Below are 27,461 nucleotides of genomic sequence, written 5' to 3'. Positions count from 1 at the left end.
TACCCTTTTCGTTCTTAAAAAAATAATAACTAAGACAATTTTTGAGCCCTTTTATCCCCCTCCCCACTTAAACTGCTTGCTCTTTACTCCATGGCTGTGTCCCACTGTTAGTGTGGCTGGAATGTGATGTCAGTTTGGGGATGGGAGAGGAGGCTGTGAGCTGGGTCAGACCCGGCCACGTGCGGTGTTCCTGACACAGGGTCGGGCTTCCCAGGCACATACTGTGTTTTTTTGTTTGTTTGTTTCTTTAAAAAATTAAGGCTTAAGATTTTACTTAAGGCTTTACCATTGGGTTGAATTCTTTAAAAATATTTGTAGTTACTTTTGTCCGTATTAGACATCGTGTACTTTAAAGAGGAAAGTCTTGTCACAGGAAGCAGCGGATCCCTGCTGCTCCCCTTGCTGCTCCGGGGGAAGAAGCCCCGAAGCTTGGTGCCTTACCCGCTGTTGCGTCATGTCTGGGTGATGTGGGTCGAGAGTCTGGGCTGGCCTCCGCCCTGCCAGCCCTGTGCTCTGTGGGTGTTGAGGGCGTGGGTGGTGTCAAGCTGCAGGTGCACTGGACGGGGGACCCAGGATGGCTTCACTCACCTGCCTGGTGTCCTGGAGGGGGCGGCTGGGTCCTTCCTCCCCAGGCCGTCTCCCTTCCGAGGTCGCTCCAGGAGGTGGTCAGTCTTCCTTGGCTCAGGACTCTGGGAGAGCAAAGGCCAAGCGTCCAGTCCTCAGGAAGGCTAGGCCAGTGGTCGGCAAACTGCGGCTCGAAAGCCACATGCGGCTCTTTGGCCCCTTGAGTGTGGCTCTTCCACAAAATACCACGTGCGGGCGCGCACGTACAGTGTGATTGAAACTTTGTGGCCCATGAGCAGAAGTCGGTATTTTGTGGAAGAGCCACACTCATGCAGAGTAGGATCTCCAGGCAACGCGAGGGTTGCCCAGCAGGAAGTGCTGCCCTGAGTGGTGCTGACAGCGGCGAGCTGCACCAGGGGACCGACGTGGTCAGGATTTCAGTTGAGCTCCTGCCTGTTGGGCCGTGATGGATCTGGGTGTGAGAGGGATGGGTGTCCCAGCAGGCTCCCACTGCAGCATCAGATCTTGGCTGTGACGTGACAACTGTCCCCCTTGTGGTGTGTGGGCCGAAAGCCCATCCTGCTTCTAAGGTGAGGCCTGGAGAGGGCTCGACGACTCTGCTCCACCATGTTGGGCAGCTTATCTTCCTTCCCATCCTCTTCTCTGTCACCACCTGTCACTGTCCCTCGCCCTCCCCTCCCCCTCCCCTTCTGTCCTCTTGGCAGCACCGTCCTCACAGCTGTGCTCAGTGCCAGCTGCTTGACTCAAGTCTGGGGTCCACCGTTTGCTCCCTTGTGACTTGGTGGTTCCCTGGCTGGGTTACCTGGCGGCCTCAGCCGTCCCGTCGGAGGGAGAGCGCTGGGGCATCCGCTGTGGGGTTCCCGTGCTGGTGGGGGGACGGCGTGTGTCAGAGCAGACACCTTTGTAGGAAACGGGTCACTTACGGGGAAATGAGATGGTTCTTATCCTAATGGTTTGCTTTCCTTCTGGCGCTGCCTCACGAGGAAAGGAGAAAGGAGAGGACAACTACAGAAGTTCAGAGGCATCCTTTCCGTGTCTCTAACTTTACTTGTTGGAGAGCCCTAACCAGCTGCCAAGACCACATGTGTTCAGTTCTCGAACTAACACCCTCCTAAGGTTCTGCACTCGTGGCCCAGCCCCAGGGGTGGTTCCTGGGCTGAGGCTGTATCTCAGGCCTCCCCAGATGTGAGCTGTGCCCTCAGGGATCATGTGAGATGTGAGGAGCTCAGGCCAGTGGGGTGGGACGCAGGCCGGATGGCTGCTCCCCCAGGATCACAGGGTGGCATCGCCGTGGGGTCCCTTTCAGCAGATTCCAGGCTCCTGGAGGGCAGGGCAGCTTCAAGTGTCTTATGGCAGCGTATGTGTGCGTGTGCGTGTGCATGTGTGTGCGCGTGTGCATGTGCGTGTGTGCATGTGTGTGCGTGTGCGTGTGCGTGCGTGCGTGCGTGCGCACAGATACATGCTCACACACTGCTCACCAAGTTCTTGCTGAGAGGACTGAGCGGAAGGGGACCCCACGCTGTGCCCTCTGCCTCAGTCCCGTGTGCTCCTCCGTGACGGGGTTTCCTGACTGGGTTGTGTCTGGGCTCCCGGAGCCCTGGTTCTGAGATGGCCCTGGCTGACAGGCACACTTGGTGGCACTTTCCTTCCTCGTCCGTGTCCTCTCTGTGGAACGCCCATTGCTTCCACAGCCCCCCTTTCTGCCTGGGTCTCCGTGACGAGCAGGGTCTTCCCTGTGGCCCTGAGCTCTCTGCGGCATGTGACTGGTGTCTCGCGTTCAAGGCGCTTTTTCTGTGGACTGAGGGCCAGGCCTGTCAGCCTGGAGGAGGACTCCAGGCCCTGCCCCCCTACACTCAGAGCCTACCAGCTGGGCTGGACCCCCCTTCTTGGACCAGTGGCGCATGAGCCAGCCAGCCCCGCCACTGCTGTGCGTGCCAGGAGGCGGGGCTGGCGCTGAGCTGTCTGTCTCAGGTGATGCCTTTGGTTTCTCACTTCAAAAAGCCCTCAGACTATCAGTGGATCGTCACCTCATCTAGCAGTCGAATAACTCGAAGTGCGGGCGTGTAACACACTGCCCACATTGTCACTTGCTTATTATTCCAGTGATGCCACAATTTCACTTTTTGTGGAACTGGAGCTGCTTTAATTCAGGGAGGGGGCCAGAAGGTGATCTGCCGCCCCTCTCCTCCCAGGCCTCCTGTGGGCTGTGTCCTCACCTGGAACCACCCCTCCGGACCTTGAGTGGGGGAGCGGCAGCTCAGGGTGTGTGGCCTGCGGGCAGCTCTGCCTGGCACACAGCCCCGGCTCCTCCCTCCGATGCCTGTCCCCAAGAAGCCTGTGGGGCAAGGGGCAGGGAAGTGGATTCCTCTTGCCCTGGGGGACTGGGCCTTGGGGACACAGCAGAGCAGGGGAGAGGTTCTTGCGGGACCCTACCCCTCTCTGCCCTTCCCCTGCGATTGGGCTGCAGCTTTTGCTTCTCAAGTGAAACTTGAAACCGAGCTTTGTCTTCAGTTGGGAAAGTGATTCAGGGTTGGCACCAGGGCCAAGTTTTGAGGGTTCCCAGTTTCCTGCCCTCACCTCCTGTCCCCACCTCATGGTGAGGTGTCCCTGTCGGTGTTCTGTGGCTCTGTCCTCTCTCCACTGGGTGTCTGTGAAAAGGTGCCCTTCACCAGCGATCGATCGCTGGGCGCTGGGCTCGGTCACCATCGGTGCAGAAACCACTTAGTTCAGTGGAACAAGGACAACTAACAAATGAGACCCCCGCCCCCAGGTTGCAGATAACATCAGTGAAAACCATAACAACAAAGGAACCAACAGGAGACAGCGAGGGGTGGGGTTTGAACAGCCACGTTTATTTCTCACAGATCAAGGGGCTGTCCTCGTCCCGCTCAGGTTCTGGGCTCCCAGGCCAGGCAGCCCCCTGCCGGTGCCCGTCCCCCTGCGTGTCCGACACTGTCCCTGCTGTGGTGCTGCCCTTCCCTGCCAGACCGATGGCTTCAGGATGGAATTATCAGGAGGGGGAGGCAAAGGTGTTTGCTCTTAAAAGTCATTTCTTATTTGGTTGTTTTAATTGAGGTCAAATTCACATCATAAAACGAACGCTAACCATTTTACAGTGAACAGCTCCGTAGCATTTAGTACATTCACATTGTAGCACAACTATCACTTCGTCTAGTTCCAAGACGTCATCACCGAAGAAGAACCCGGTCAGCCCATAGCCCTCCCAGCCCGACAGCCGCCCTGCACCCTGTTTCTGGGTTCCTTCTCCTGGACCTTTCCTGTCAGGGTCATGTGACGGGGCCTGTCTGTGTCGGCTTCTTCCCTGAGCATCGTATCAGAACTTCATTCCTTTATGACTGAACAGCACTGTCCACTGTATGGAGAGGCCACTTCCCCTGTTCACAGGCGATGGACACTGGGTGGTTTCCACATTTGGCCACTGAGCAGAGCTGCTCTGAATATGCAGCAGCGTGTTGTTGGAACGCTTGTTTTCATCTCTCTGGGCCTGTGTCCCGAGTGGAATGCTCCATCTCATGGGGACTGTGTCTGTGTGGAAGAGCCACATGCTTTCCCAGCAGCCGCACCATCTCACACCCACACCCACACCCCAACCCCACACCCCAACCCCACACCCCACACCCCACACCCACCAGCAGTGTGCAGTGCCGGGCTCCGGTCTCCACGTCCTCAGCGGCACCTGTTATTTTCATTTCCTTGATTGCACCTAAGCTAGAGGGTATCTCATATGGCTTTGATTTGCATTTCCCGAGCGATTAATAATGTTGAGCATGTTTCCATGGGCTTGTTGGCCATTTGTATGTGTCTTTGGAGAAATGTCTGTTCAAGTCCTTTGCCCATTTTAAAATTAGGTTGTGTGTCTTTTGTTGTTGATTCGTATATTCTGGATTCTAGATCCTTATCAGATAAATGATTTGCAAATAATTTCTCCCATTGTGTGGGTTGATTTTTTGTTCTCTTGATAATATCTTTGTATTGCCATTTCTAGTAATTCTTTTTTTATTCTTTATTTTAATGTGTGCACATTTTTGGGGGGTAGGAGTATGTGGGTATACACATACATTAGATGGGTTTTCAAAGGCTATCAAATTCTTTTACTTTTAGGTATTTGGTACTCTTTAATTAAATTGAGATTTTTTATGAAAGAATTTTGAATGACAAAGCAGAAAGCATGTCAAAGTAATAAGTGTTTAGAATTTATACTGTACATGTATGTATGGAAGCCATATGAAATCTGTGTCATATGGTTTTATCTGTTATTTTAAGAGGTGAAATTCATAGTTTGGGTCAAAACTAAGATTGCGACAGTAACAAACATAGTGATATAGTTGTGTGTGTGTTAGTTATACACAGTGTGCTCAGGAAGTAATGTCTGTCCACATAATTTATTCTGTTGTTTTAGACCAGGGGTGGGCAAACTTTTTGACTCGAGGGCCACAATGGGTTCTTAAACTGGACCGGAGGGCCGGAACAAAAGCATGGATGGAGTGTTTGTGTGAACTAATATAAATTCAAAGTAAACATCATTACATAAAAGGGTACGGTCTTTTTTTTTTTTTTTAGTTTTATTCATTTCAAACAGGCCGGATCCGGCCCGCGGGCCGTAGTTTGCCCACGGCTGTTTTAGACACTTTGATAATATTTTTGCTATTTATTTTTTTATTTTATTGATTTTTTACAGAGAGGAAGGGAGAGAGATAGAGAGTCAGAAACATCGATGAGAGAGAAACATCGATCAGCCGCCTCCTGCACGTCCCCCACCGGGGATGCGCCTGCAACCCAGGCACATGCCCTTGACCGGAATCGAACCTGGGACCCTTCAGTCCGCAGGCCGACGCTCTATCCACTGAGCCAAACCGGTCTTGGCATATTTATGCTTTTTCAATAGAAAATCTTTTTATGAAACTTTTAATGAGAAATTTTGCTTCCTGGAAGAAACCTACTAAGTGTAATTCCACATTTTCCCAGCTTTGTTGCTGTCTGTTTAGCTAGCAGCATGCCCACTGTGGCATCGAGTGCAGGAGGCTGGTGTGACTGACGGGCCTTCTAGGTAGGGCTAAGGAGCGTGGACCTGAATTTCAGGTTTGCTGTGAGAGTGCATGAGCATTTCTCCCAGTGACATGGCCCCAGGACTGCCTGGCTGGCTGGGTGTGCCCTGTGGATGTTTTTCATGTGCCCGTGGTGAGGTGGCCATGGTTTCTCTGTACCTGTTTTCATGCTTCTGTCCTCTCTGGAGGAAGGCTGCCCAGCATGGACGAGTTTGTGTGGAGGCTGCTCCCTTAGCCGCCGCCTGGTGCAGAGGCATTCCTGCCTCAGCCTCCGGGGGAGCTGCGGGAAGCCCCACGCTTGTCCTCTGAAAGCCGTGGTTGGCAGAGGCTGAGCGCCAGCTCACCAGCTCTGTGGGAAGCCAGCCTGTGGTAGGGTCCTGAGAAGTGGACCCAACATCTCACCACGTGAGAAAACACAGAGGCTTTGATTTCTTGCGCAGCAGCGAGACTTCTTTCAGGGCTAGGAAACTGCTCCGGTTCGGGTGCTGTGAAGAACTCAGTGTAGGCCCTGAAGTGGGTTCAAGAGCTCATTCAGAGCCGCTTCAGGGACTGGAGTGGGGCTGGAGGGGGACAAGTGCTCCTAAGGGCCATAGGTGCGAAAGGGGGAGTTAAAAGGGGGGGGCTTGCTGTTTTCTGGAGGAGGGAGGAGGAGGCCAAGCTCTGCCCCCTCCCAGTGGGACCCCTGCCAGGCATGGCCAAGCCTGAGGGCGAGGTCATGGGGTGGGAGGAGGTCAGGCAGTGGCTGGGGCTTGGCTGCAGGCAGTGTGGCCGTGACAGGCTCTGATCAGAAGATGCTGCCCACACTCACCTGCCCTGGCTGGCTGTGGCCCATCTTTCCAGGGACCAGGAGAGATTCAGAAGTGGGTGGTGGTAACTTGGTTAAACGCAGTGGCAGGCTTGTCATTACCAAACGCCAATGGCCTGTCACCTGCACATTTGTGCTCCGTCCTACTGACCCTCTGGCCTTGGGCAGGCAGTCCTCTTGGGCTTTGTGCATTCTGTAGTCAGGGTCCAAGACCCTCTGCTCAGTGAGGGGGTCTTGAATGGCACCATCCTCCAGGCCCGCCAGCTCTGAAACTGTGTGTGGGGACACTCTTGGGGCCAGTGGAGGCCGGGCGCTGTGGCTGGGAATCCAAGGCCATGAGTCAGTGGCAGAACTGGTCCCTGACTTCCTGGTTAAGCCTTTAATTCTCCTGGTTGCTTATTTTCGCTTCTTTCAAGTTGTACGTGGGCCGCTCTGTCATCAGCTGTGGGCGGTTCATACACCAGCGGCCTGTTGCTGAGCAGAGCAGGGCGGAGTGCCCCTCGCCACACTCAGTTCCTTCCCCTCCACTGGCCTCTGGCAAGGGACAGAGTGGACGGCGCTGGTCCCTGTGTGGTCTACCAGTTGGGGTAGGAGAGAGAAAGCGAGCCGAGTGAGAGCACATTTTTTCCTCTCACTGAAAGGACGGTCCTTGAGGGAATCACAAGAACATTTAACTTGCAAAGAACCTTTACTCGAAACTAACAGACATGGGCTCAGGCCGGGGCCTTGCTGGGAAGCCAGCACCCAGCATGACAACAGAGAACAGGAGGTGCCCCTGGCTTTGAGGGGACTGTCCGCTGCTGTGGGGCCTCTGTGGGCACCAGCTCTCTCCTTCCAGGTCGCCTCCTACATCTCTTTGTTGTTTTGTGGGGACTCTTGGGTCCCGAGTCCCTGGGCTCTGAGATATGCAGTGGGTGTGTCCTTGAACCTGGGCACCTGGACGAGGTGTCGGTGACATCTGGGGATGGGTCAGCTCTCAGGGAAGGATCGTGCCTGGAATTTCCATGTGACAGCTTCCCCCGAGTGGGTACCAGTGGCGTTTCCTTTGAATTTAATGAGCCATGGCCCATGCGGGGAGAGCGGGGCTGTTTGGTATCATTGCTCCAGGCGCTGTGGTGCTGCTTGTCACCTGCTGCTGATGGGGTGACAGCTGCTCAGGCACAGCCCTGACTCAGCAAAGCGTGTGCTCAGCCCCTGTGGGTGCTGTGTCCCAGCCGGATGAAGTGACGGGCCGCCCGCTCCTTCCTGCTGGGAGCCTGGTCGCAGGCGCAGCTGCCACTTCCTCCGGACAGGAGACTTACAAGGAGTGGAATGTCCTGACCTTAGAGAAAGTGTCTGAAAGTCAGGTTTCAGGATTGAGAAAACTGAAAAGGGAGCATGTTGGTTGGAGATTGCATTTTCCACCTGAGGGTTGTTTCTAAGCGGACAGCATCTCACTTCCAGGACAGCAGGCGATGTGCGGCCACCATCCCTGACGCGCCCTGGGAACCAGCACATGGCCATCTGAACGCAGCTCTTCGGGGTCCTGTTTCCTCCAACAGGATCAATGAGGATCTGGTAGAGTAGGTGGAGCTTTCTGATGCTGGAGGTGGGTGAGGTGGGGGACACCAGGTTATGGAGTTGCTGGCAGCTTCTGGGCCTGACCAAGGTTCTGAGTCACATGCAGTGACAGCTCGTAGAGGAACTGTAAGATCTGCAGGAATAAACCCAGAAACGTCTTCGTCGTGCATGGCTCTCGCAGCTCTCAATCCAGGACGTTCCTAATGAATCTGTCCTTAGGCGCAGTTTCAAAAGTGAAACGGACGCCCCACGGATGTCACTCCTCTTCCCCGTGGGGCCTCGTCACTGTGGCCTCTTCTTTGACCGAGTGGTAGAGGGTGAGGGCTGTCCTGCACCCTCCCAGGTTCTGTGAAGGGGTCTGACTTCCACTATGAAATACAGTTTGTGCGCAGAATATAAAACCCGTGTGAGACGTTGTCCTTACTGGTCACCAATCAGATGTGGCGTCCGGCCAACACCGTTGGTACAGACGCACTTCCCGCACTCTCAGTGATTCTGTGACACAGACAGCGACCTGAGCTCAGTGGCGATGCTCAGCCTTAAGTTTTATCAGCTTCCTGACTGCTTGTCCTTGCGCTCCTGCGCCCCTCCCCCACCCGACATGGTTCAGGCTCAGTTGCGGCCGTGGCTCTGGGGGGTGGAGAGCCGGGCAGACGGCGTGGCGGGAATGGCCCTCGACACCCAGGGCCTAGGGCCTAGGCCGTGGTCACACAGAGGAACGGTGCTTCTTGTCCTTTGCCTCAGCCGTGCTTTGTAGTAATTTCAGAAGGTCCTGCAGGTGGGACGGTGGCGCCTGTCCTGAAGCAGTGGCTTCCTCCTCTCCTGTGATCCCCCCTCTCCCGTGAGGGCCAGTGGCTGCTGTGCCTGCTGTGCTGGGCATTGTAATCACAGCGGTGCCCACTGAGCCTGCATCGTGTGCCGCACGTGGTGGGAACTCACGTGATCTTCAGGGCACCTGTGAGAGCGCGCCCATCCTGGCCCCTTGACCAATGAGCCTTGCTCTCAGCCACAGCCGGGCCATGTGACCTACCTGTGCAGACAGGTGAGGCTCTGGTCAGGGCCCGCCCCAGGAGCACAGGATGATGGACACGGGCCTGGCCAGGGCGGCGCAGGGTCGGTGGGCTGGGGTCCCGTCCCCTCCGAGGGCGGGTCAGTCTGCTCCCTGCATGCAGAGGGCCTCTGGGACACTTTCTCGGAAGTGTCCTGTGGGAACTGAAAACCAGATGTCGATGGAATCAGGTAGTCTGTCCATCATTCCCTCTTGTCCCCTAGCAGTTGCAACACTGGCTTTTTTTCTGAGCAAGTTGGACTGCATTTTTGAGGAAGGTATGATGGCTATTTGTACTGGTGGCCAAAATAGAAGGTCTATGGTGATGGCCACTCCCGCTTCCCAAAACCTGGGGCTTTCCTAGGCTCCGTCTGGGCAGGCAGGCTCGGGGTCTGAGTGCTGAAGTGGCTCAGAGGTTTCCAGGGGGACATGGGCTCCATGCATCTTGGGAGATGTCATCCTGTGCACCCTGGGCGATGTCTTCCTAGTGCATCCTGGGAAATATCCTAGTGTATCCTGGGGCATCCCAGGAGATGCTGGCCCAGTGCACCCTGGGAGGTGTCATTCTAATGCATCCCAGTAGATGCGGCTCAGTGCATCCTGGGAAAATCACCCAGTGCAGTCCAAGAGACACGCCCAGTTCAGTGAATGCCTTAATTGATAAGTTTGTTTTTTAAATTAGTATAATTTATGATTTATCAAGACGAAACTCTGTGCTGGCTATGTGATGACTTTTTTGTGGACAGGTTACTTATACACCTACGAAGTCCTCCTGGCCCCCTTCTGTCCCCTGGGGTGCGCACACTGTAAGCCTGCACTCTGAGGGTTAAGTCGTTTCTCTCACCTGGAGGCTGCTGTGCCCTTAGGCACTTGGTAGACAAATGACATGCTGTCTAGAGAGGAGGGTGTGTAGATTATGTTGCTAGACTCCGGTTGCCAAAAGGAAGCCCTCCGGGGAATCTTATGTATTGGCCATGCATTGGCAGTGTGTAATTGGAACCGTGAGAAAGGTTTTTGTTCAAAGCTATTGAGGAGTTTCCTTATTTTAAGCCTGTTGAATCTGGAAAGAGTTGTCTTTGAATTTTTTTCTCTGATAATGACTTTTTGTGAAAGTGTAGGGCAAAGACTTTCTACTCCAGATATTGCCTCCTCTCCTCCAAAGCATGGCCACCGAGAGGTCTGTCCCTTGTCCTCTGGGTCCTCGATGTCCGAGCTTGAAGCCCAGGGTACTCTTTCACACAGAAGAGTCTGGAGAAGGGCTGATGGTCAGCTGGCAACCACGAGCCCTGGGGTGGGGGTGGCAGAAGCAGGCCTGACCCAACCTTTCACCCTTCCACCCCCTGCCCTCACAGCTCTCACTATCCTCTTGGGATTAATTGGAGCTGATAGGCTCATTTTAAATTTTCTCGTCTAAGAAACCTATCGTCTCGCTTTCTCTCCTTCTCATCTGTTTTACTCTCTGCACATCCAATTCCTTTCTAGTGACGCACGAGGAAAGGGTTCCCACTGCCACTCGGGGATGGCTCAGGTTCCCTGTCAGACCCCGTCCAGCCGCACAGCCTCTGGAGTGCTGGTAGCCACTTCTTCTCCGCACTTGAGTGTCAGTCACCGATGTTGCAGGTGCTACAGAGGGGCCATCAGAGGTTTCTGAGTAGGATGGTGACAGGATGGATCAGTGGTCGGCAAACTCATTAGTCAGCAGAGCCAAATATCAACAGTACAACGATTGAAATTTCTTTTGAGAGCCAAATTTTTTAAACTTAAACTATATAGGTAGGTACGTTGTTATTAATGAGGGTACTCCTAAGCTGGCCTTTGCTAAAAACGTCCTCAATCTGATTGAGGTACGTTCGCTGAAGTCGACCCCTTCCAACTCTCCCATCCATACTTGTCTTGTATACTTGTTTCAGATAGATGAGTGTGGATGGGAGAGTTGGAAGGAGTCGACCTCAGCGAACGTACCTCAAAACAATGTACCTCCCCCGCGCTGCATATCCCTCGGCCCGCCTGCGCCGCATCTCCCGTCTCCCGACCGACCGACCGACCGACACCCCCCACTTCTTCTAACGCCACTTCTTCAAAACAGACTTGCCCAGGCCGAAAACCGACTTCTCCCCATGGGCCACGAAGTTTCAATCGCACTGTACGTGCGCACCTGCACGTGGTATTTTGTGGAAGAGTCACACTCAAGGGGCCAAAGAGCCGCATGTGGTTCGCGAGCCACGGTTTGCTGACCACTGGGTAGATGATGAAGGCTGTGCTGAGGATGGAATGCAGGCGGGCGGGGCTCTGCCAGGTGTGTGGGTGGTGCTGGCAGTGAGGCTCCTGTGGCCAGGCAGGCTTGGGTCTTTATTTCTCTGACTCAGTTCTGCGGGAGGACACAGAGAAGTCCAGCAACTTCACATTGTCAGTGGGCTGGGCAGCTGCCCGAGGACACAATCCAGGGGCATGTTTGGGTGCCAGGGACAAAGTTGGGGTTCCCTGGCTACACAGAAAGCACAGCCCCCATCCCCACTGGTCTGGCTCATGTCAGGTGTACAGTTCCTAGCCCTCACAACTGATCTTTTCCCACAACTTGAGACCGAGAAGTGGGCCAGATGGACCTATGGTTGGACTTACTAGGCTGTCAGTTTTCCCAAAAATAAATGCCAATCAAACCTTACGAAGGCCTCTGTCTGCATCCAGGCAGTGGTCCATTAGTGGAACACAAGTCCGCGATCTGTGTCCTGTCCTCGTTGCTGACAGACCTTCCCAGCCCCAAAACCTCACTTAGGAAAGGATCTCACTTTGACTTGGGATCAGACACTTGGGCTTCCCAAATAGGGTCAGACTCTGGGGGTGTGATGGCAGTGGCTCCCCCAGCCGCTCAGGGACCTCGGGTGGTGAGCAGGTGAGGGTGGGGCTCTGTCCACACGGACGTGGCCTTCTGCCCGGTGGCCCCGAGCATCCCTAAGTGTGTCGTTGGGTGGGATGTCTGCACAAAGTGGACATCGAGGTACTGACTGCTGTCATTCATAGTTGTCTGTTTTGAAATTGATTTTGTCTGGTGGACCGATAAATTGGGACTCAGCAGTCAGCATCCAGATTTCCCTCCGGCTAGGCAATCGCTGCCTGGTCTTACCCAGAGCTGTCGGCGGCTGTGTTCAGGTGACAGTTTAGGGAATCTGGTGTGGCAGCGACACCACATTTATGTTATGCTTTTCCCATAAAGGTGCCACAGCCTGTTAGTTTTGACACTCGTCGGGCCATGGAAGGGCTATCCTATTAGCACAGAAAGTGAGTTATGAGCAACACTAGAAATCTAGGAGTCATTCCAAGTAAAACAACCGAAGACCACGCTGAAGCATTACAGATGTGGTCCAGTTTACATAGAGACAGTTGTTTAAAAATCACCGGCCAGATGTAACTACTTATCTACAGCGGCTGTGGCCTCTTGCCCGCTTTGGCATTTCCTCGTCTTCAGGAGTCTGGATTGTAAGCTTCATGTTCAGAAGGTGGACATGGCCAGTCCCAGGGAGCGATAGGTGTTCCTTCAGCCAGGAGAGCGCAGCTTCTCGTGTGCTGCCTGGGGAGGCAGGCCTTCGTCAGCTTGGGCGGCTCCTCTCAGCGAGGGGGCCTGGCTTGGGGTGCTGTGTGGGTGGCAGGCAGCACGCACCTGGTCGTGGCCAAGAGAGAGATGTGAGGCCAGCGTGGAATTGGTGTGGGTGCTGCGAGGACTCCCGGGGAGATGCAGGAGCTGGCTGTGCAGCCTGCTCTGCTGTGAAGGAGCGTTGGGCAGACCCAGGCTGAGAGCCCTGTTGGTCCAACAGTGGCAGGGCCGGTGGGAGCAGCTGGGGGAGGAGCGATGGGCCCTCAGCGGCTGCTGTGGGCAGGGCAGGCCGTGGCTGGACCTGGGAAGCAAGGAGGGCGGCCTTGGCATGTTGAGCGCATCCTGAGCTGTGCGAGGCCTCTGGCTGAGGCGGGAGTTGAGGGGCGACAGCCTCAGTTTCAGATGTTGTGGAATTTGAGGGGCCTTTAGCACGTCTCAAGTGGGGTGTCCTGTTGTTGGGTAGAGGAAATGCGAACTTGGTAAGAGCGTGGGCCCATGTTTGGGGTCCTGAGTACACGCAGGTGCAGCAAGGCCAGCTCCAGGCTGGGTGACCTTGGCGTCCAAGGCTGGAGGCCCTGCAGCCTCCTGTCCCCCGTCAGACCTCTGGCTGCAGGTGCCCGAGTTCCTCCCTCTGCTGAGGTGGGTGTAATTGAGGATGTGAGGTCTTTGAGCTTTTTATTTTGGAGACCATTTTTAAAATTCAATTTAAAGTAAATTTAAATGAATATTTTACAATCTTATTAAAAATAATTGCCACATGTATATAAACTATACAGAATCAAATCCACTTTTTATTTATTGATTGTTGCTATTTATTGATTTTTTACAGAGAGGAAGGGAGAGGGATAGAGAGTCAGAAACATCGATGAGAGAGAAACATCGATCAGCTGCCTCCTGCACACTCCCTACTGGGGATGTGCCCACAACCAAGGTACATGCCCTTGACCGGAATTGAACCCGAGACCCTTCAGTCCGCAGGCCCACGTTCTATTCATTGAGCCAAACCGGTTAGGGTACTTTTTGTTGCTATTTAAATAGAAGCAAATATCTTTGGATATAGAAAGGCAGAAGAGTTACTTGTGTATAATATTCATAGTCCTGCCTTGTCTCCATTGATTTTTTTTTTTTTTTTTTTTACCTAAGACTGTTTTTAGATACATTTTTCTGGAAGACAATTTCTGTGATGATAGGTACACGTACGAATAGTTGATACTTTAGTTTTCTTAAGTTCACACTGGGGGTGCCTTTCTCAGGCTGCCTGGAGTCACAATGTGAGCCTTGCTACGGCGAGAGGCTCGCGGGCGCCGGCCGAGGGTGCTTTGAAGGACGTGTGCGCACCGGCATCTTGGGGGCTGGCGGTGATGCGCTGCCTTAGGATCCCATTGACCTCACCACTGGCTGTTGAGCTGCACCTTTGTTTTCTTTGTTCAGTGCTCGGTCTTGCTCGCCTCTTGTGCTGGGACCATCACCCTCTCACGACAGGTCACGTGTGAGAGCTGCATGGCAGGCTTCTGTGGTGGCCCCCGTGTGGGAAGCCTGCAGTCCCTCATCCTGCTGGCGACTGTGGCCGGGGGTGTGACGCTGCAGACACGGGTGCTGTGCTGTGTGCACCCTCCCGTGGCTCACATCCCGAGGGGGCGTGGGCGTGTCCTTCTCCTTCCGTGGTCTGTCCTTCGGCGCCACGGGGTCAGATGTTGACCAGAAGCAGGTTGGCCCCAGACACGATCTCTACCTTCTGGGACCCACATCTCCTCTTCTCAGTCTTCTGCCCCCGGTGGCAGCGTCCTTGTCTGTTTTCGGTCAGTAAATTGGGACTTTCCTGTGGTCTTTCAGAAAATTCCATGTAGTGTAACTTTTAACAAATTTAACATTGTCTTTGATTTTTTTTTAAAATATATTTTATTGATTTTTCACAGAGAGGAAGGGAGAGAGATAGAGAGTTAGAAACATCGATGAGAGAGAAACATCGATCAGCTGCCTCCTGCGCATCTCCTACTGGGGATATGCCTGCAACCAAGGTACATGCCCTTGACCGGAATTGAACCTGGGACCCTTCAGTCCGCAGGCCAACGCTCTATCCACTGAGCCAAACCGGTTTCGGCAATTGTCTTTGACTTTTAAATTCCAATGTTCACGTAAGCTTTTTCTATTACACTTAAAAATTATAATTATTTTAAAAGGCTTTAAAATTGTTTGGTTCATTTATAAAGTTAATTACATTTCTTTATACTTTTAAAACCTCATATATGAATGTGATATTTTATTTTTAAGTAATTTATATGTGTCTAATAAGCAAAACCTTTCCAGATACTTGAAAAATTTTAGCCCTATTAAACATTTAATTACCCTCACCACACATCTTAAAATTCATATCTTTATATGAAAAATCACCTGTTAAATTACTCATTTAGATATTTTATAATAGAACCAGGATAATCTGTTATGTATTTCAAATTATCGTAAACATCAGATATTTCAGACAATTAAACGTATGTAGATTGTCCGTAAAGTTAACCTGGAAGCATGGAAGTCACAGTGGGTGGATTTACCTAATTATTTTAGTTCTGGATTCTGAGACTCCCCAGTGATGGACTCCCTCTGAGCAGAGTTAACATGCCTGTGTATGGGGTTCTCCTCACCCCCAGGGTTGCTCATTAGGTAACTGCTTCGGGCCAGAATTATAAACCACGTGTCTTTTATGGTTTCCATGACAAGACTCCAAGGCTGGGGTCCCCAGTGAATTGCCGGCCCGTCTTCCCTCCCCCTCGGCAGTTCTCCCTTTGAGTCTCCCAGGCTCCGGCTGCCTCCTGCACGCCCCCCACTGGGATGGACCCCACAACCCGAGCATGTGCCCTTGACCGGGCCGACAGTCGTGTGACCACAATAGACGCTATTTCCTTAAAACCACATGTGCTGCCTCCCTGGTCTCATTCAGCCTGTCTTCTCTGCCCAGTGGTTCCTGTGATCCTGAAGGCGCTGACCTACGAGGAGAAGCGGGGTGCCTGCAGTGTGGGTGACAACGTCAGGGATGCTGCCTGCTACGTGTGCTGGGCCTTCGCACGTGCCTACGAGCCTCAGGAGCTGAAGCCCTTCGTGGCCGAGATTTCAAGGTAAAGCCTGTTAAGAGTCGTGGCGGTTAGAGCTGTCGCTGCTCTCGCCCTCGGATCGCGCCCTCAGTGGCGCTCGAGCGGCCAGGGTGGCGCAGCTCCCACAGGGTGCTCATGAGCTGATAATAGTCTTCAAGGATGACCTGTCACAAAGGAGCAGCTCAGGCCGTGTGTTGAGGAGGAATGTTCTAGAGACTTTGGCTGGCCTGTGGTTGGCAGGTCCCTACATGAAGGGACTGGGCATCTGGGAGAGTGTGGAGGAAACAGGCGGGAAACTGAGCAGGTGGGTTGGGCGTCTAAGCATTTGCGTGTTCTGCCGCGAGAACGTCAGCGGTCGGCCTTCACCGCGGAAGGAGTTCCTCGGAACCGGGAACCGGGAGAGCAGCCTTCAGCTGGCAGCCCTGCTGTGGAGGGCGGGGCTTGCCTGCCTGGTCTCCTACTTCTCGTGGACTAGCACTTGCATGTTCACAGGCCACAGTGCTGACTAGCATCTTCATCATCGACACCTTCCGAACGCAAGCAGCGTGGCTTTGGGAGGCAGGGAACTGTATTTCCTCTGGTTTCTTGGAGAACTGAAACTAGCAGGCTGGTGGCCCCATCAGATGCTGTGGCAGCGTGGCCTTGGGTTCCTGGTGTGTGTCCCCAGCAGAGCCCCCAAGGCGTCTGCGTGCCCCTGCTGTCATGTCCCACTTTTCAGATCTGCTATATTTTTGTTTGGGGAAAAATGCAAAACAAATGTGTCCCCAGTATAGTGAGATTTTTAGTTAATTTTTGTACTCTGCTTTGTTACTGTATTTTTGGGCTTGAGTATGTCCGGCCTTTTTTGTTGTTGTGTATGAAGTGGCCAGAGGAGGGGCCCAGATGGTGGCAGCCTCGGCGTTAGTCATGGTGTGTGACACTCAGCTGATGACTTGGACTAGGAAACGGGTTTCAGGATGATCCTCCCACAGTTCTTAGGAGATCCCCCCCCCCCCCCCCCCAGATCTGTGCATGAGGCCCAGAGAGAGTGTGAGATCCCGGGGGCCTGACCGCCCTGGGAACCCTGCTCCTCGCCCCTCCAGCCAGGTGCTCTGGTGAAGGGCGGTGCCACCTGGTCGGCAGCAGCTGCGGAAGAGCCCAGGGTCTGCGGCCCCTCAGCTCCTCGCGTGGCTCAGAGCCTCCTCCTGCTCTCACCTTTTCTGGGGTCAGGGGAGGGACCACAGGCCTGTTTACTGCCCAGGAAGTGCCTCTGGCCTGAATCTCTTGATCTTGGCTCCTATCAAAGCAAAGCCTGCAGAACAGCCTGGGGATTCTGATAAAGTTGAAGGAACTTCCAGGAAGTTGTAAAGATGTCTGATTCCTCCTCTCATCCTCCCTTGAGGGAAGGGCAGAGTGACAGCGCAGTGGTCTTAGGAAGCCTTGGTCCTGGTGACCACTGGCCTGCAGCCAGGGAGGCCCAGCGTGGCAGAGGCCAGGCTGCCTGCCCCTCGTCCCTCACTCGTCCCTGAGGGCAGAGGCTGCTCCTTGGCCAGCAGCTCTGTGATCCGACTGCTCTGTGAACAGGACTGTGCTGTTGTGAACATGCTGCATGGAAGTCACTTTCTGCTGCTCCGGGTCCTGCTGCTCACTTTTTGGAAGTGACTTCAGAAACTAGGAAATGAAAGCAACACAAGTGAAGGCTTTCTTCAGCCGGCAGGACAGCCAGGCTCCTCCAGGTTGGCACGGTGCCCTCGGTGTCCAGTGCTGTGGGCAGGTAGGCACTGTGGTCGTGCCCACCGCACCGAGGACACCTGCCCAGAGGGGGCAGCTGGCAGGTGCTGAGTGAGGCACGGACACACCACTGAAAGGGACCTGGCTCCTGAGGTCATTCCCATTTCAAAGTGCGAATAGTCCCAGCACTTCTTTTCAGTTGGACATTTGTCCGAGTGGTCAGCTTGCAGGAATCGTTCTCCTGAGACCCTCTGGCTGATCAGGGCTGAAGGCTGAGGGTTGGCCGAGGAAAGTGGAATGCGGTGAGGCTGCACTCTGCGGGGACGGGGGGGAGGGCTGGGCACGGGGCGGGCGGCCGTCAGGTACCCGCTTCTCTACTTGGGGTGAAAGCTGCTTACCCACCGCACTGCAGGGACGAGTGTCAGTCACGACGCAGAGCAGTGACACTGGCGAATGTCGCGCCCTCCCGTCCCCACGGTGCCTGTGGGACAGACAGGTCCTCTTCTTGCTCGGTCCCTGGCCTTTGGAACAGAGGCTCTTTTAGCCACAAGCAAGTGGTTTCTGCTTTCTGAGACTTTGAAACTAGTCCCCACACTAATCTGAGCAGCGACTTTGTACAGTGAAAATCAGTTTGAAGAGTTGCTGTGCTAAGCCTGGCCTGAGCATGACATGGGCGTGAGAGTCAGTGTTGCTAGCTCAGTTCTCTGGATTCAGCGTGGGCGGATCCATGCCCCACGACCTTGGACCCATGCCTGGGCGAGGCCTGCACAGCAGCCTGAGGGGGCCACAGCCGAGCCACAGGGTCTGAAGTGGAGCATGTGTCACCGCACAGGGACCCGAGTGTCATGGAGGCTGAGGCGCTGGCACTGTGTACTCCAGGGCCACCCTCTGTTCTCCAGAAAAGGAAAGACAGATTTGGGGCCCACTGAGCTGCCAGGTGCTTAGCTTCCTGGGCGTGGCACATGGTGGGAATGGACTGAAGAGCCCGTGACTGGTCCGTGTGGGCAGGTGGGCGGTCAGCGTGGTCTGCTCATGTCAGAGTGAAAGTGACTTTGCAGACCTGCTGTAGTTAAGAGGGTGGAGCCAGCCCTGTCCTCTGGGGGTCCCGAGGGTCCTCCAAATGAACCCCATAGAACCTCCTCCACCCCCCGCTGTGTCTGGACTGAGATGGGAGGGTGTGGATGTGGGTGTTCAGAACACTCACCGTTCTGAGCTTGGACTCATTTAAGCACCTCACTCCACATGAGACCAGAGACATTTGCTGAGCTGGTGGCCAGCGTCCTCTGCAGAAACTCCTCTGGCTGCACTTGAGCACTTTGATCTCAGGGGAGGTTACTTTCCTCGACTTTCTGGGCATGCCCCAGGCGCCAGTAATGAGTGTGCACAGCGTCACACCGGGAGCACCTGCTGGCAGGGACACCCCGACTCCTGCTCAGCCTTTCTCATTTCTCCTAATTCCCACAGGCGCCAGCAGGCACATGGAGTTTCTGCCTGACAAGGCCCCTCGTCCCCTGTCCCTGTGCCATCCCAGGGTCAGATCAGTGAATGTGCCCCTGGGAGCCGCGCCCGTCGGGCTTTCGGGCCAGTTGGGCAGGTTCTGAGCGAGCTTGTGCTCCAGCTCTTCCTGGTCCATCTAGACGGCAGGCGTGGGGCGGGTGCGGAGGGCGGGCTGAGGTGAGTCACTGTGCCAGGTGAGCCGGGAGGATGCTGCTGCCCGCACCTCCCTGCCTGCCCAGGAGTATCGGTTGGGGTGTGTCTTTCGAGATCTGCCTCCTTTGCTGTGTAATAAGTGGCCACATTTTAATTGTCAGCTTTTAAGCCCATTAGTCCTGGCACTGATAAAATGTTGATATCTTTAACTATACTTTCACAAACTCTTCCTGCAAAAGTTGACAGTGGAGATCAAAATGTAATTCTGTAAGTGAAGTAGGAATGTCTGATTAAAGGAATCAGGGGGCAGCAGTAACAACGAGGCAGCAGGACTGGACGTGGTGAGAGGTCAGAGGTCAGACTGACTGGACCGAAAGGCCATGTGGTGAGAGGTCAGAGGTCAGACTGACTAGTGTGAAAGGTGCCCATGCGGTAAGAGGTCAGAGGCCTGGCCACCTCCTTACACCCCTGGAAGGTCGGGGCAAGTGCAGGGCTCAGCTGCCCACTTTCTAAGGAGCTTGCTGTTTTATAATGTCACAAAGAAAGTTTTCAAGCAAATTTAATTGTTTTGAATTAGTTTGGGCTGCTGCTGAAAATCTGTATTTCCTAAACTTATACACAGACAGGTGAAGAGATGAACAATTTTGTGTGTGTGGAAAAGTAAATAGGGTTTCCTGAAGAAAGCCTCTGCTATGTTAGTGATTTAGGAACAATGAAACCCGTAAAGTCAAAATGGTACAGAATGGTTGTGCTTTATCTAGAAAATACCTCCTCACCAGCAATCCAGAAGCTAATTGGCAAGAAGAAAAAGAAAAATGAGCTGCTGCCTGCCAGCAGGCAGGTTGTCACCTTCCAGCGATTTCCTCACCTGAAACTCTGTTGTAAACTGAGCCGTTGACATCAGCCTGCAGGCCCCTCCCCGTCCTGGGCAGAGCTCTGCTCCCAGGAGCAGCCGGGCAGCAGCGCCTGGAGATTGGCTCCCAGATCTCTTCCTCGAGGGCAAGCTTGTCCTGAAACATCAGGAAATGGCATGCGTGGCTCAGAGCTATGTCTTGTTCTCACTGCGACCTTCTCCAGGGCCCTGGCCCGCTTCCTGAAGGAGATAACCCTTTTGTTTTTCAAGAAAAGTTCAGTGCTGATTACAGGTCAGAGTGCCCCTCACCTGGTCAGCGCCCTTGGCCTTCATTGTGGCTCTGCTGTGACTACAGCAACGCCTGGAAGGTCTGGTGCTGGGAGCTTTACTTTTTTTAGACTGACTCGGCCATAGGCTGGTTTGGCATTTTAACTTGATTTGCAACTTTCAAACAACGTGGATAGATAATTGCTGGCTTGATATTTAATTTTTTTTAAAGTTTGAAATTAATGGATTACTATTACTTAAGATAACAACAGTGTATTTTCCTTTTTATTTCTATAAAACATTACATAAACTAACGAAGATTGACTTTGGGGCGAGATAGGCGCCTTGCTGTACCTGCTCATCAAAGCCAGGTGCCTGGGACGCGGGCAGGTCGAGGCGTGCAGCTTCCCCCGACTCGGACAAGAAAGAAAGTCCCTTTCTGTTTGACACAGACCATTTCTCTTGTTGGGAAATCCTGGGGAAGTATCGCCTGAACCCCTGCAGCAAAAGCAAACTGGCGAAGACGCCTGAGAGGCGTTCGGCCCTGGCAGCCCAGCCCTGCAGACACGTGTGCGCGGCTCCCAGGGTCGCTCTCCACGTGCCCTCCCCTCGGAAACGTGAGGCCCCCTTGCTGAGGGGAACTGGAGAGGCGCACACTGGACAGGGAACGAGCACGCTCATACTCACTTAACCAAGATGATCATACCTGTTCTTATTTGAAACTTACCAGTATTTCTAGGTAAGCCAGTTTTGCTCTCAAAGTAAAATTAGAGTAGTTTTCTAAATTTAGTACAAATCAAAACAGTATTAAAAACCAGTTACATTCATGGGTATATACACAGTTGATTGGTTGAATTAACAAGAGTCTATAGTGGTTAAAAGCTGTGTTGTTTTTTTTTTAATGTGTTTTTATTGATGTTTAGAGAGGGAGATAGAAGCATCGATGAGAGAGAAGCCTCGATTGGCTGCCTCCTGCACAGCCCCCATTGGGGATCAAGCCTGTAACCCAGGCACGTGCCCTGACTGGGAATTGAACCCAGGACCTCTTGGCCACACCAGGCAGGCAAAAGCTGTGTTTTTAAAGTGGTATTGTTACATTAGTCCATGAGCCCTTTGCCAGCTTCCCTGATGGTAATCCCTCATGCAGCAAAACCGAGGACAGAGCCCCGTGTCACTGTTGGCCAGACTGCGGCCAGGACTTGGTGGTGTGCCTGCTCGGCCACATTTGGGGCACGTCCCAGAATGACGTGGGGGATGCTGGCCTTGATCCCTGTTGAGGTGGGTCTGCAGAGTTACTGTATTGTTTCCTTTATAAGTAACACATGTTTTAAGACTAATGACTGTGCCCTTTCTCCATAAACCTCACCCATTTTCATGCCCATTGGTGGTCTTGCTGGGCCAGGTGCCGCCGCGGTCACGGCGCGTCTCTTCCCTTTTTCCACTTGGGGCTCGCTGTGTCCTGTGGGCACGGGCGCTTCTTGGATCCTGGGATTTTCATTCAGTGCTGCTGCTCCTCGTGTCGCTCAGTGGCTCTACCCCTGGCCGCTGGAACCTGCCTCAGGTGCTGGCTGTGTCCTCTCACCAGCACCTGTACTTTTATTTTTTAGAATATTTTCCTAGTCCTAGCCCGACCGATGCTCCAGGCTTATCTTTTTTTCTTTGCCCCGTCCCGGGAACCAGCCACGTCCCAGAGTCTGCGTTTCTCTAGTGGAGAGTCGCCTTTTGAATCTGCATCCAGGAGTGGACCCTCGAAGGCCGTGGGTTCGCGTGCATGCCTCACGTCCCACCCGCCCACTCCACGTGGCCTTGTTCTCTGCGGTGTTTCCTGCGCCTGCAGTTCCATGTGCAGTAGCTTCACAGTGGCTAACCACACCCGGGGAGATGCCGCCAGCACCGAGGGAGGGTCTTGGGCACTGCGTTCCTTGGCCTTTCCAGTCCACAGGGCCCTCCCGGCCTCACTGGGATAAGTCACTCTTGTCACGTACAGTTCCTAGGGTTCCAAACCACAGGGCTAACAGGGCAGTTCTATCACCTGAAATTTTCAAGTCATGCTTGGAAACAGCCCTAAATCAGTTGTTCTCTGTCGTTGCTACAGTCAGGTTGAGTCCTGGTTAGTCCATAACAATGACGTGCGATGGCCTAAGGAGGGGAGTTTAAATGAAGCCCCACTGAGCTGGAAAGGTTTCTGCCTTAGGAGCCTGGTGTGGCTCGGGCGGACATGCCGTCTGTAGGACTTGTGTGACACCTAACAGCTATCTCTGCCCTTGGTCCGGCTGTTTCTAGGAGGGGATGGGTCGGCGCTCCTGCAGGCTTCTTTTCTCTGTGTGTCACCGTGGCCATGCCCGCCTCCCCCTCCCCCCACTCCTCTTCTGGGAGCCCTGCTTCCCTTGGCTGCCCCCAGGCCTGTGCGCCGGCCTGCTCCCGGGGGCTTTGCTTGTGCTCAGGTGCTCTCATTCGAATCAGGGTCAGCCACCCTCGGCCCACATGTGGCGGCAGCTGTGTTGAGCCTGAGTCACGGACAAGCGAATGAAAGGCCAGGTTCCCCGTTAGTGTCATGGGATCTGAGTCTCCGCAGGTTTCCTTTTAATCAGCCGTTTACCCCTTTCCCACAGCGCGCTGGTCATTGCCACGGTGTTCGACCGGAACGTGAACTGCAGGAGGGCCGCCTCGGTAAGTTCCCCGTCTCGTTCCTTTCCCTGCGGCGCGGGGCTCCCGCTGGTGCTGCTGTGTGAGGCTGGCATGGGCAGCCACGCTCACGGTTCCCGTCTCTGCAGTCAGGGCTGGGGGCCCGGCCGGTGTGGCTGTCAGACCAGGAGACCCGCGGGAGGGGAGGGTGGGCCAAGAGGCAGTCAGGGCACTGGTATCTTTGTGAACCTTGGAGAAGAGATGGAATAAAACCATAGAAACCATGATTTCAAGTTAAAGTCATAATTTAACAAATTACCAGGAAAGTCTTGCACGAACATGGGCGTGTACCCTGTGTACCCAGCAGATGCAGAGCTGAAGCAGCGAGAGTCACAAGCTCTGTGTGAAGCTCAGTTGAAAACATGGGGTCGAGACCTGATTCCTGGGAATAAAATTTCTTTCCACGAAGCTGCTTCCCCAGACACGGATGCATCGGCCGTGTTGGCGCCTGTGTGTGCTCACATCGTGCTCTGTGTGTGATGGTCTCCCTGCTCCCGGGCGGTGGTTCTTGAGGTCACTGGTTCCTGGGGTCTCTTCCCCTCTGCACCGAGAGGTGGTGGGCACAGCGGAAGGCTCTGACCCTTCCCACCCTGGATGTGGCTCTTGTTTAACCAATTGCTTTGTCTCTATCCCCATTTTTTACATCTGGGGCCTTCACTAAGGCATTGGTTCAGGCCCAGCATTAGCCACCAGAGGTCACTTTTCAGGATGTGTCTGATTTTATAACCTGAAACATTAAATTGTGTGGGTTTTTAAAATATTTTTAATTGATTTTAGAGAAGAAGAGAGAGGGAGAAAGAGAGAGAGAGAAACATCAATGATGAGAGAGAATCACTGATCGGCTGCCTCTTGCACACCCCCCACTGGTGATCCAGCCCACAACCCGGGCATGTGCCCTTGACCGGAATCGAACCCGGGACCCTTCAGTCCGCAGGCCAACGCTCTATCCACTGAACCCAACCTGCTAGGGCTAAATTGTGGTTTTAAAGAGCACCAGGATATACAGGCAGGACAGACCGTCCCAGAGGCTCTGATCAGCCACCAATGAGGACTCTTACGGGGAAATAAAGCCACGGGTCATTTGTTGTGAGTCTGTCTCCTGATGGTTAGCAAAGTGCAAGGCTCATTCACTCTGCTGTTTGTTCTTCTGTTCCTTAGGCTGCTTTCCAGGAGAATGTGGGAAGACAGGTATGGCTGCTTCTTCAGTCTTCATTCTTACAACTTCCTGTAGATTTAGAGGCAGAAATACTAAAAATTGCAAACGGAGAATCAATCCTCTTGCGTTGTTAGGCCTGGGTAACGCATTTGCCTAGAATAAACTAATACTTAACACGGTTCTGGTCACAGACTCACTGGTAAGGTGACACAGGTGAGTGTTGACACAAGTTTTAAACAATGAGCAGTGAATGTAGAAGTAATTTTATACACATACACACGTCAGAAATCAGTGCCTCATGCATTGCTGAGGGCCACCCGATATTGCCATTGCCCATGGTGCTCAGGGGTGTGTGCAGAGGAGCCTGGCTCACGGGACAGCGATGCAACCCCTGCCCGTCCCGCGTGTGGCATGAGCCAGCTTCCGGAAGCATCGACCCATGGCGCCTCTTGGTGCTTGCTGGCATCATTGTGCCCCCAAGCTCTGCCTCTCCTCACTGGTCAGCCCTGGCTGGGAGGTGTGGCCTTTGTCCCTGAACGATTTGTGCTGAGGGTGACGGTGACAGGCTGGGCCGCGTGGTGGGCCTGGTGGGGAATGGGCCAGAGGCAGGCGATGTGTGGGAGACCCTGAGCTGAGCTCTGGTTGGAAGGGGTGAGAGGCGAACGTGCCAGGAGGCAGGTCTGGGCTGACGGTGCGTGTGTTATGAAGGAATGGCAGGCGGTACTGGGGAACAAGTGGTGGTGGGCCTTTGGGACTTGGGCAGAAGTCGGGCTGCGGGAGCTGGGGGAACCCCGTGCAGAAGGCTCAGGAGGGAGAGGCAGCACCTGAGAGGGACGCTGTGGACAAAACAAAATTCCAAGGTGGTGCCTGAACTCTAAGGAGGAAGAGGCAATACCTGAGCATTGCCCACCAGGCCTGCTTGTCAGGGACCTTGTGGCAGACAGACTTGCTGTCCTGACCCCAGGCCTGCGTCCCATGCAGGGGGAGGTGCCTCCTGGGCTGCCCAGAGCGGTTTGGACGGGGATGTTTTTGCCAGTGTTGCTGCACAGAAGTGGGACTGGATGGTCTGGGGCCAGGATGGATGAAAGTACAGAGGCACTGGGAGAGGTCTGAGTGCTGCCTGCAGGGGAGGCCCCACCTCGGGAGCCACGGTGGCCTTTTTTCCAACCGTCCCTGGGCCCGTGTGTGAACCGGAGAGGGTAGGACAGTGCAGGTAGGCCAGGTGTCCTGCTGCCCTCAGGTGGCGGGTGTCTCCTGCTCTGCGTGTAGCTGGGTCATGAGGCAAATAGGCCTTCACGTGTTGCCTGTGAATCAAACATCCCGTTAGTGAGTTTCCAAACAGTAACGGGACCCGAGTTCCTTGTCACATGGAATCCAGCCCCACGCTTAGTTCCTCCTGTGTCACCGACCGGGAGCTGGCGTCCGAGCACGGTCATCCTCAGGGACGGTGCAGCCTCGCTGCTCATCTCGTCCCTGCGCCGACCTGTCGCCTTGGGGGTGCTGTGCCCACGGGGACACAGATGCAGGGTTGGGTGCTTGCTGTTTTCTGTGCCTTGCTCATCAGACTCCTGCCCGCTTTGCCGTGCCAGCCCCGGGGGGAGGAGGGACCCCTGGGAGCGGGGCAGGGCTGGGCCTCTCCCCTTCCTCCTGTGGTCCACGCCAGAAGGCTTTCACTCAGTGGTTGAAAGTTTGTCAAGTATGTAAGTCTTTTAGAAGACGGTTTTGTTTTCAGATTTTTAGATACTGTTACCAGAGAGTGTTCTCAGTAATAACACGCTGACTTGGGGGCTGGGCTGGGCAAGCCTCATGGGTGAGGTGCCCGTCTCCCCCTTTCAGAGTCTGCTTCTGGGTGTCAGCTGTCAGCCGTGTCTCTCATTCTCTCTCACAGGCTGTGGTGTGGCTCCTGTCCAGGGTTCTCAGGGCCCCTCCGGGGAGCGCTGGCTGGGGTCCCCCTGCCTGGACAGGTCCAGTGAATCAGTAGGGTTAACACTGCTGAAACTGGATGTCTTTTCATGGTGTGTGGTTACAGGAAGGTCTACAACAATTTAAAGTTGAAATGCATGAGTCATTTGAAATAAAATAAATATTTTTAAGAGATGTAAATAGTTTAGCGCCATGTCTGGCCTGGGATAGATGCTCAGTAACTGGACTTGACGGGAAGCCTGTGGACGAGCAGTTTCAGGCGCCCGCAGCCTCGCTGTCAGGCTGTCTGGCCGCCTCGTCCATGGATGTAAATGTATGGGATGCAGTGCTGAGCTGGTGTAGGTGCCTTCACTCGTGCACATGGTTCACCGTTTTTCCTGCTCTTCCTTTTCCCCAGGGCACCTTCCCTCATGGAATTGATATTTTGACCACTGCTGACTATTTCGCTGTCGGTAACAGATCTAACTGTTTCCTGGTTATAAGGTAAGGTTTTAATATTTATCACAAAATAGAACATTGGTCTGGACGTCTACAGTCAGCGTCTGCCGTTTTCTCCCTTCGTCCTGGAAGGTCATTATGTAATTGTGACTTAGTGTGAAAAGCTGAAGGTGGGCTTGGAAACCATTACCAGAACTCGTTTCTCATGGTTGGATGCGTGCACACCATGTGTTCGTGTATGTGAGACTTTAGGAAATGCATGGGGACAGACCTTCCGCTGAAGCCACAGGAACGGCGGCAGAGGGAGGCGGGGAGCGGTGCGGGCTGGGGGAGAAGCTGGCTCACTTTCTAAAACGTGCTAACAGTTTCGGGAGCTGACTGTTCGGGAGCACTCTCCTCTCGGGGTCCTGTTTCATTAGTGCTGTTTCTGCTGAGGGCTGGTCTCTCACGGGAATGGCCGCAGGCCAGGCCGTGCCCTGAGCTGCTGACAGCTGTCCTGGGCATCGCCCGTGCATTGAGCTTCTCAGAATGAAACCTTGGGTTGGGAGTGACTGTTGCTTGTTCTGCGTCAGCGCAAGTGTTCTCCAGGTGGCAGTTGTGTCTGGGCTGTCTGCGAGCTCAGTGAGGAAGAGGTGTTTGAGGAATCAGGTCAAGAAATGAATATTGAACGTCCCTGAGCGCAGTTTGCAGCAGTTACAGCAACACTTTTGCTTAGTGACCGAGGTTTGGGAAACGGCTTCCGTCCTAGTCCAGCCACCTGCTGCAGCGTGAGAAGGAGAGCGTAGGTGCGACGTGCGACGTGTTTGCCCTGGATTGGGAGGAGTAGGCCCTGCGTTTAAAAGTCATTGCCGTCATGTATCCTGAGGAAGGTTCCTGACACCGTGCTGCACAGACCTCGCAGAAACGACGTTTCTCCGAAACTGGCGTGGACATCCCTTTTTAGAAAGGCCTCTGTGACTGAACACGTCTCGTTTTAGCATCCTTCCCACCCGCCTCCACCTTCTCGGCGTCTGCCTGAGGGGGGTGAGGGAAGGGGTGCG

At 54.0% G+C, this 27,461-nt stretch overlaps 1 protein-coding gene across 1 annotated transcript in view; it reads left to right on the top strand.

Moving 5' to 3' along the window:
- TBCD (tubulin folding cofactor D) overlaps positions 1-27,461 on the top strand; it is a 92,793-nt gene that overhangs the window by 42,346 nt on the left and 22,986 nt on the right. The window contains exons 14-17 of the mRNA XM_006106632.3: positions 15,607-15,763; positions 22,832-22,889; positions 24,063-24,092; positions 26,381-26,466. Coding sequence (XP_006106694.2) covers positions 15,607-15,763; positions 22,832-22,889; positions 24,063-24,092; positions 26,381-26,466 — 331 coding nt within the window. The remainder of the gene's footprint in view (positions 1-15,606; positions 15,764-22,831; positions 22,890-24,062; positions 24,093-26,380; positions 26,467-27,461) is intronic.

The sequence above is a fragment of the Myotis lucifugus genome, unplaced genomic scaffold, assembly GCF_000147115.1.
Source record: "Myotis lucifugus unplaced genomic scaffold, Myoluc2.0 scaffold_871, whole genome shotgun sequence".
Classification (NCBI taxonomy): domain Eukaryota; kingdom Metazoa; phylum Chordata; class Mammalia; order Chiroptera; family Vespertilionidae; genus Myotis; species Myotis lucifugus.
The sequence above is the reverse complement of the archived record's forward strand: the minus strand, read 5'-3'. Positions and strand labels throughout refer to the sequence as shown.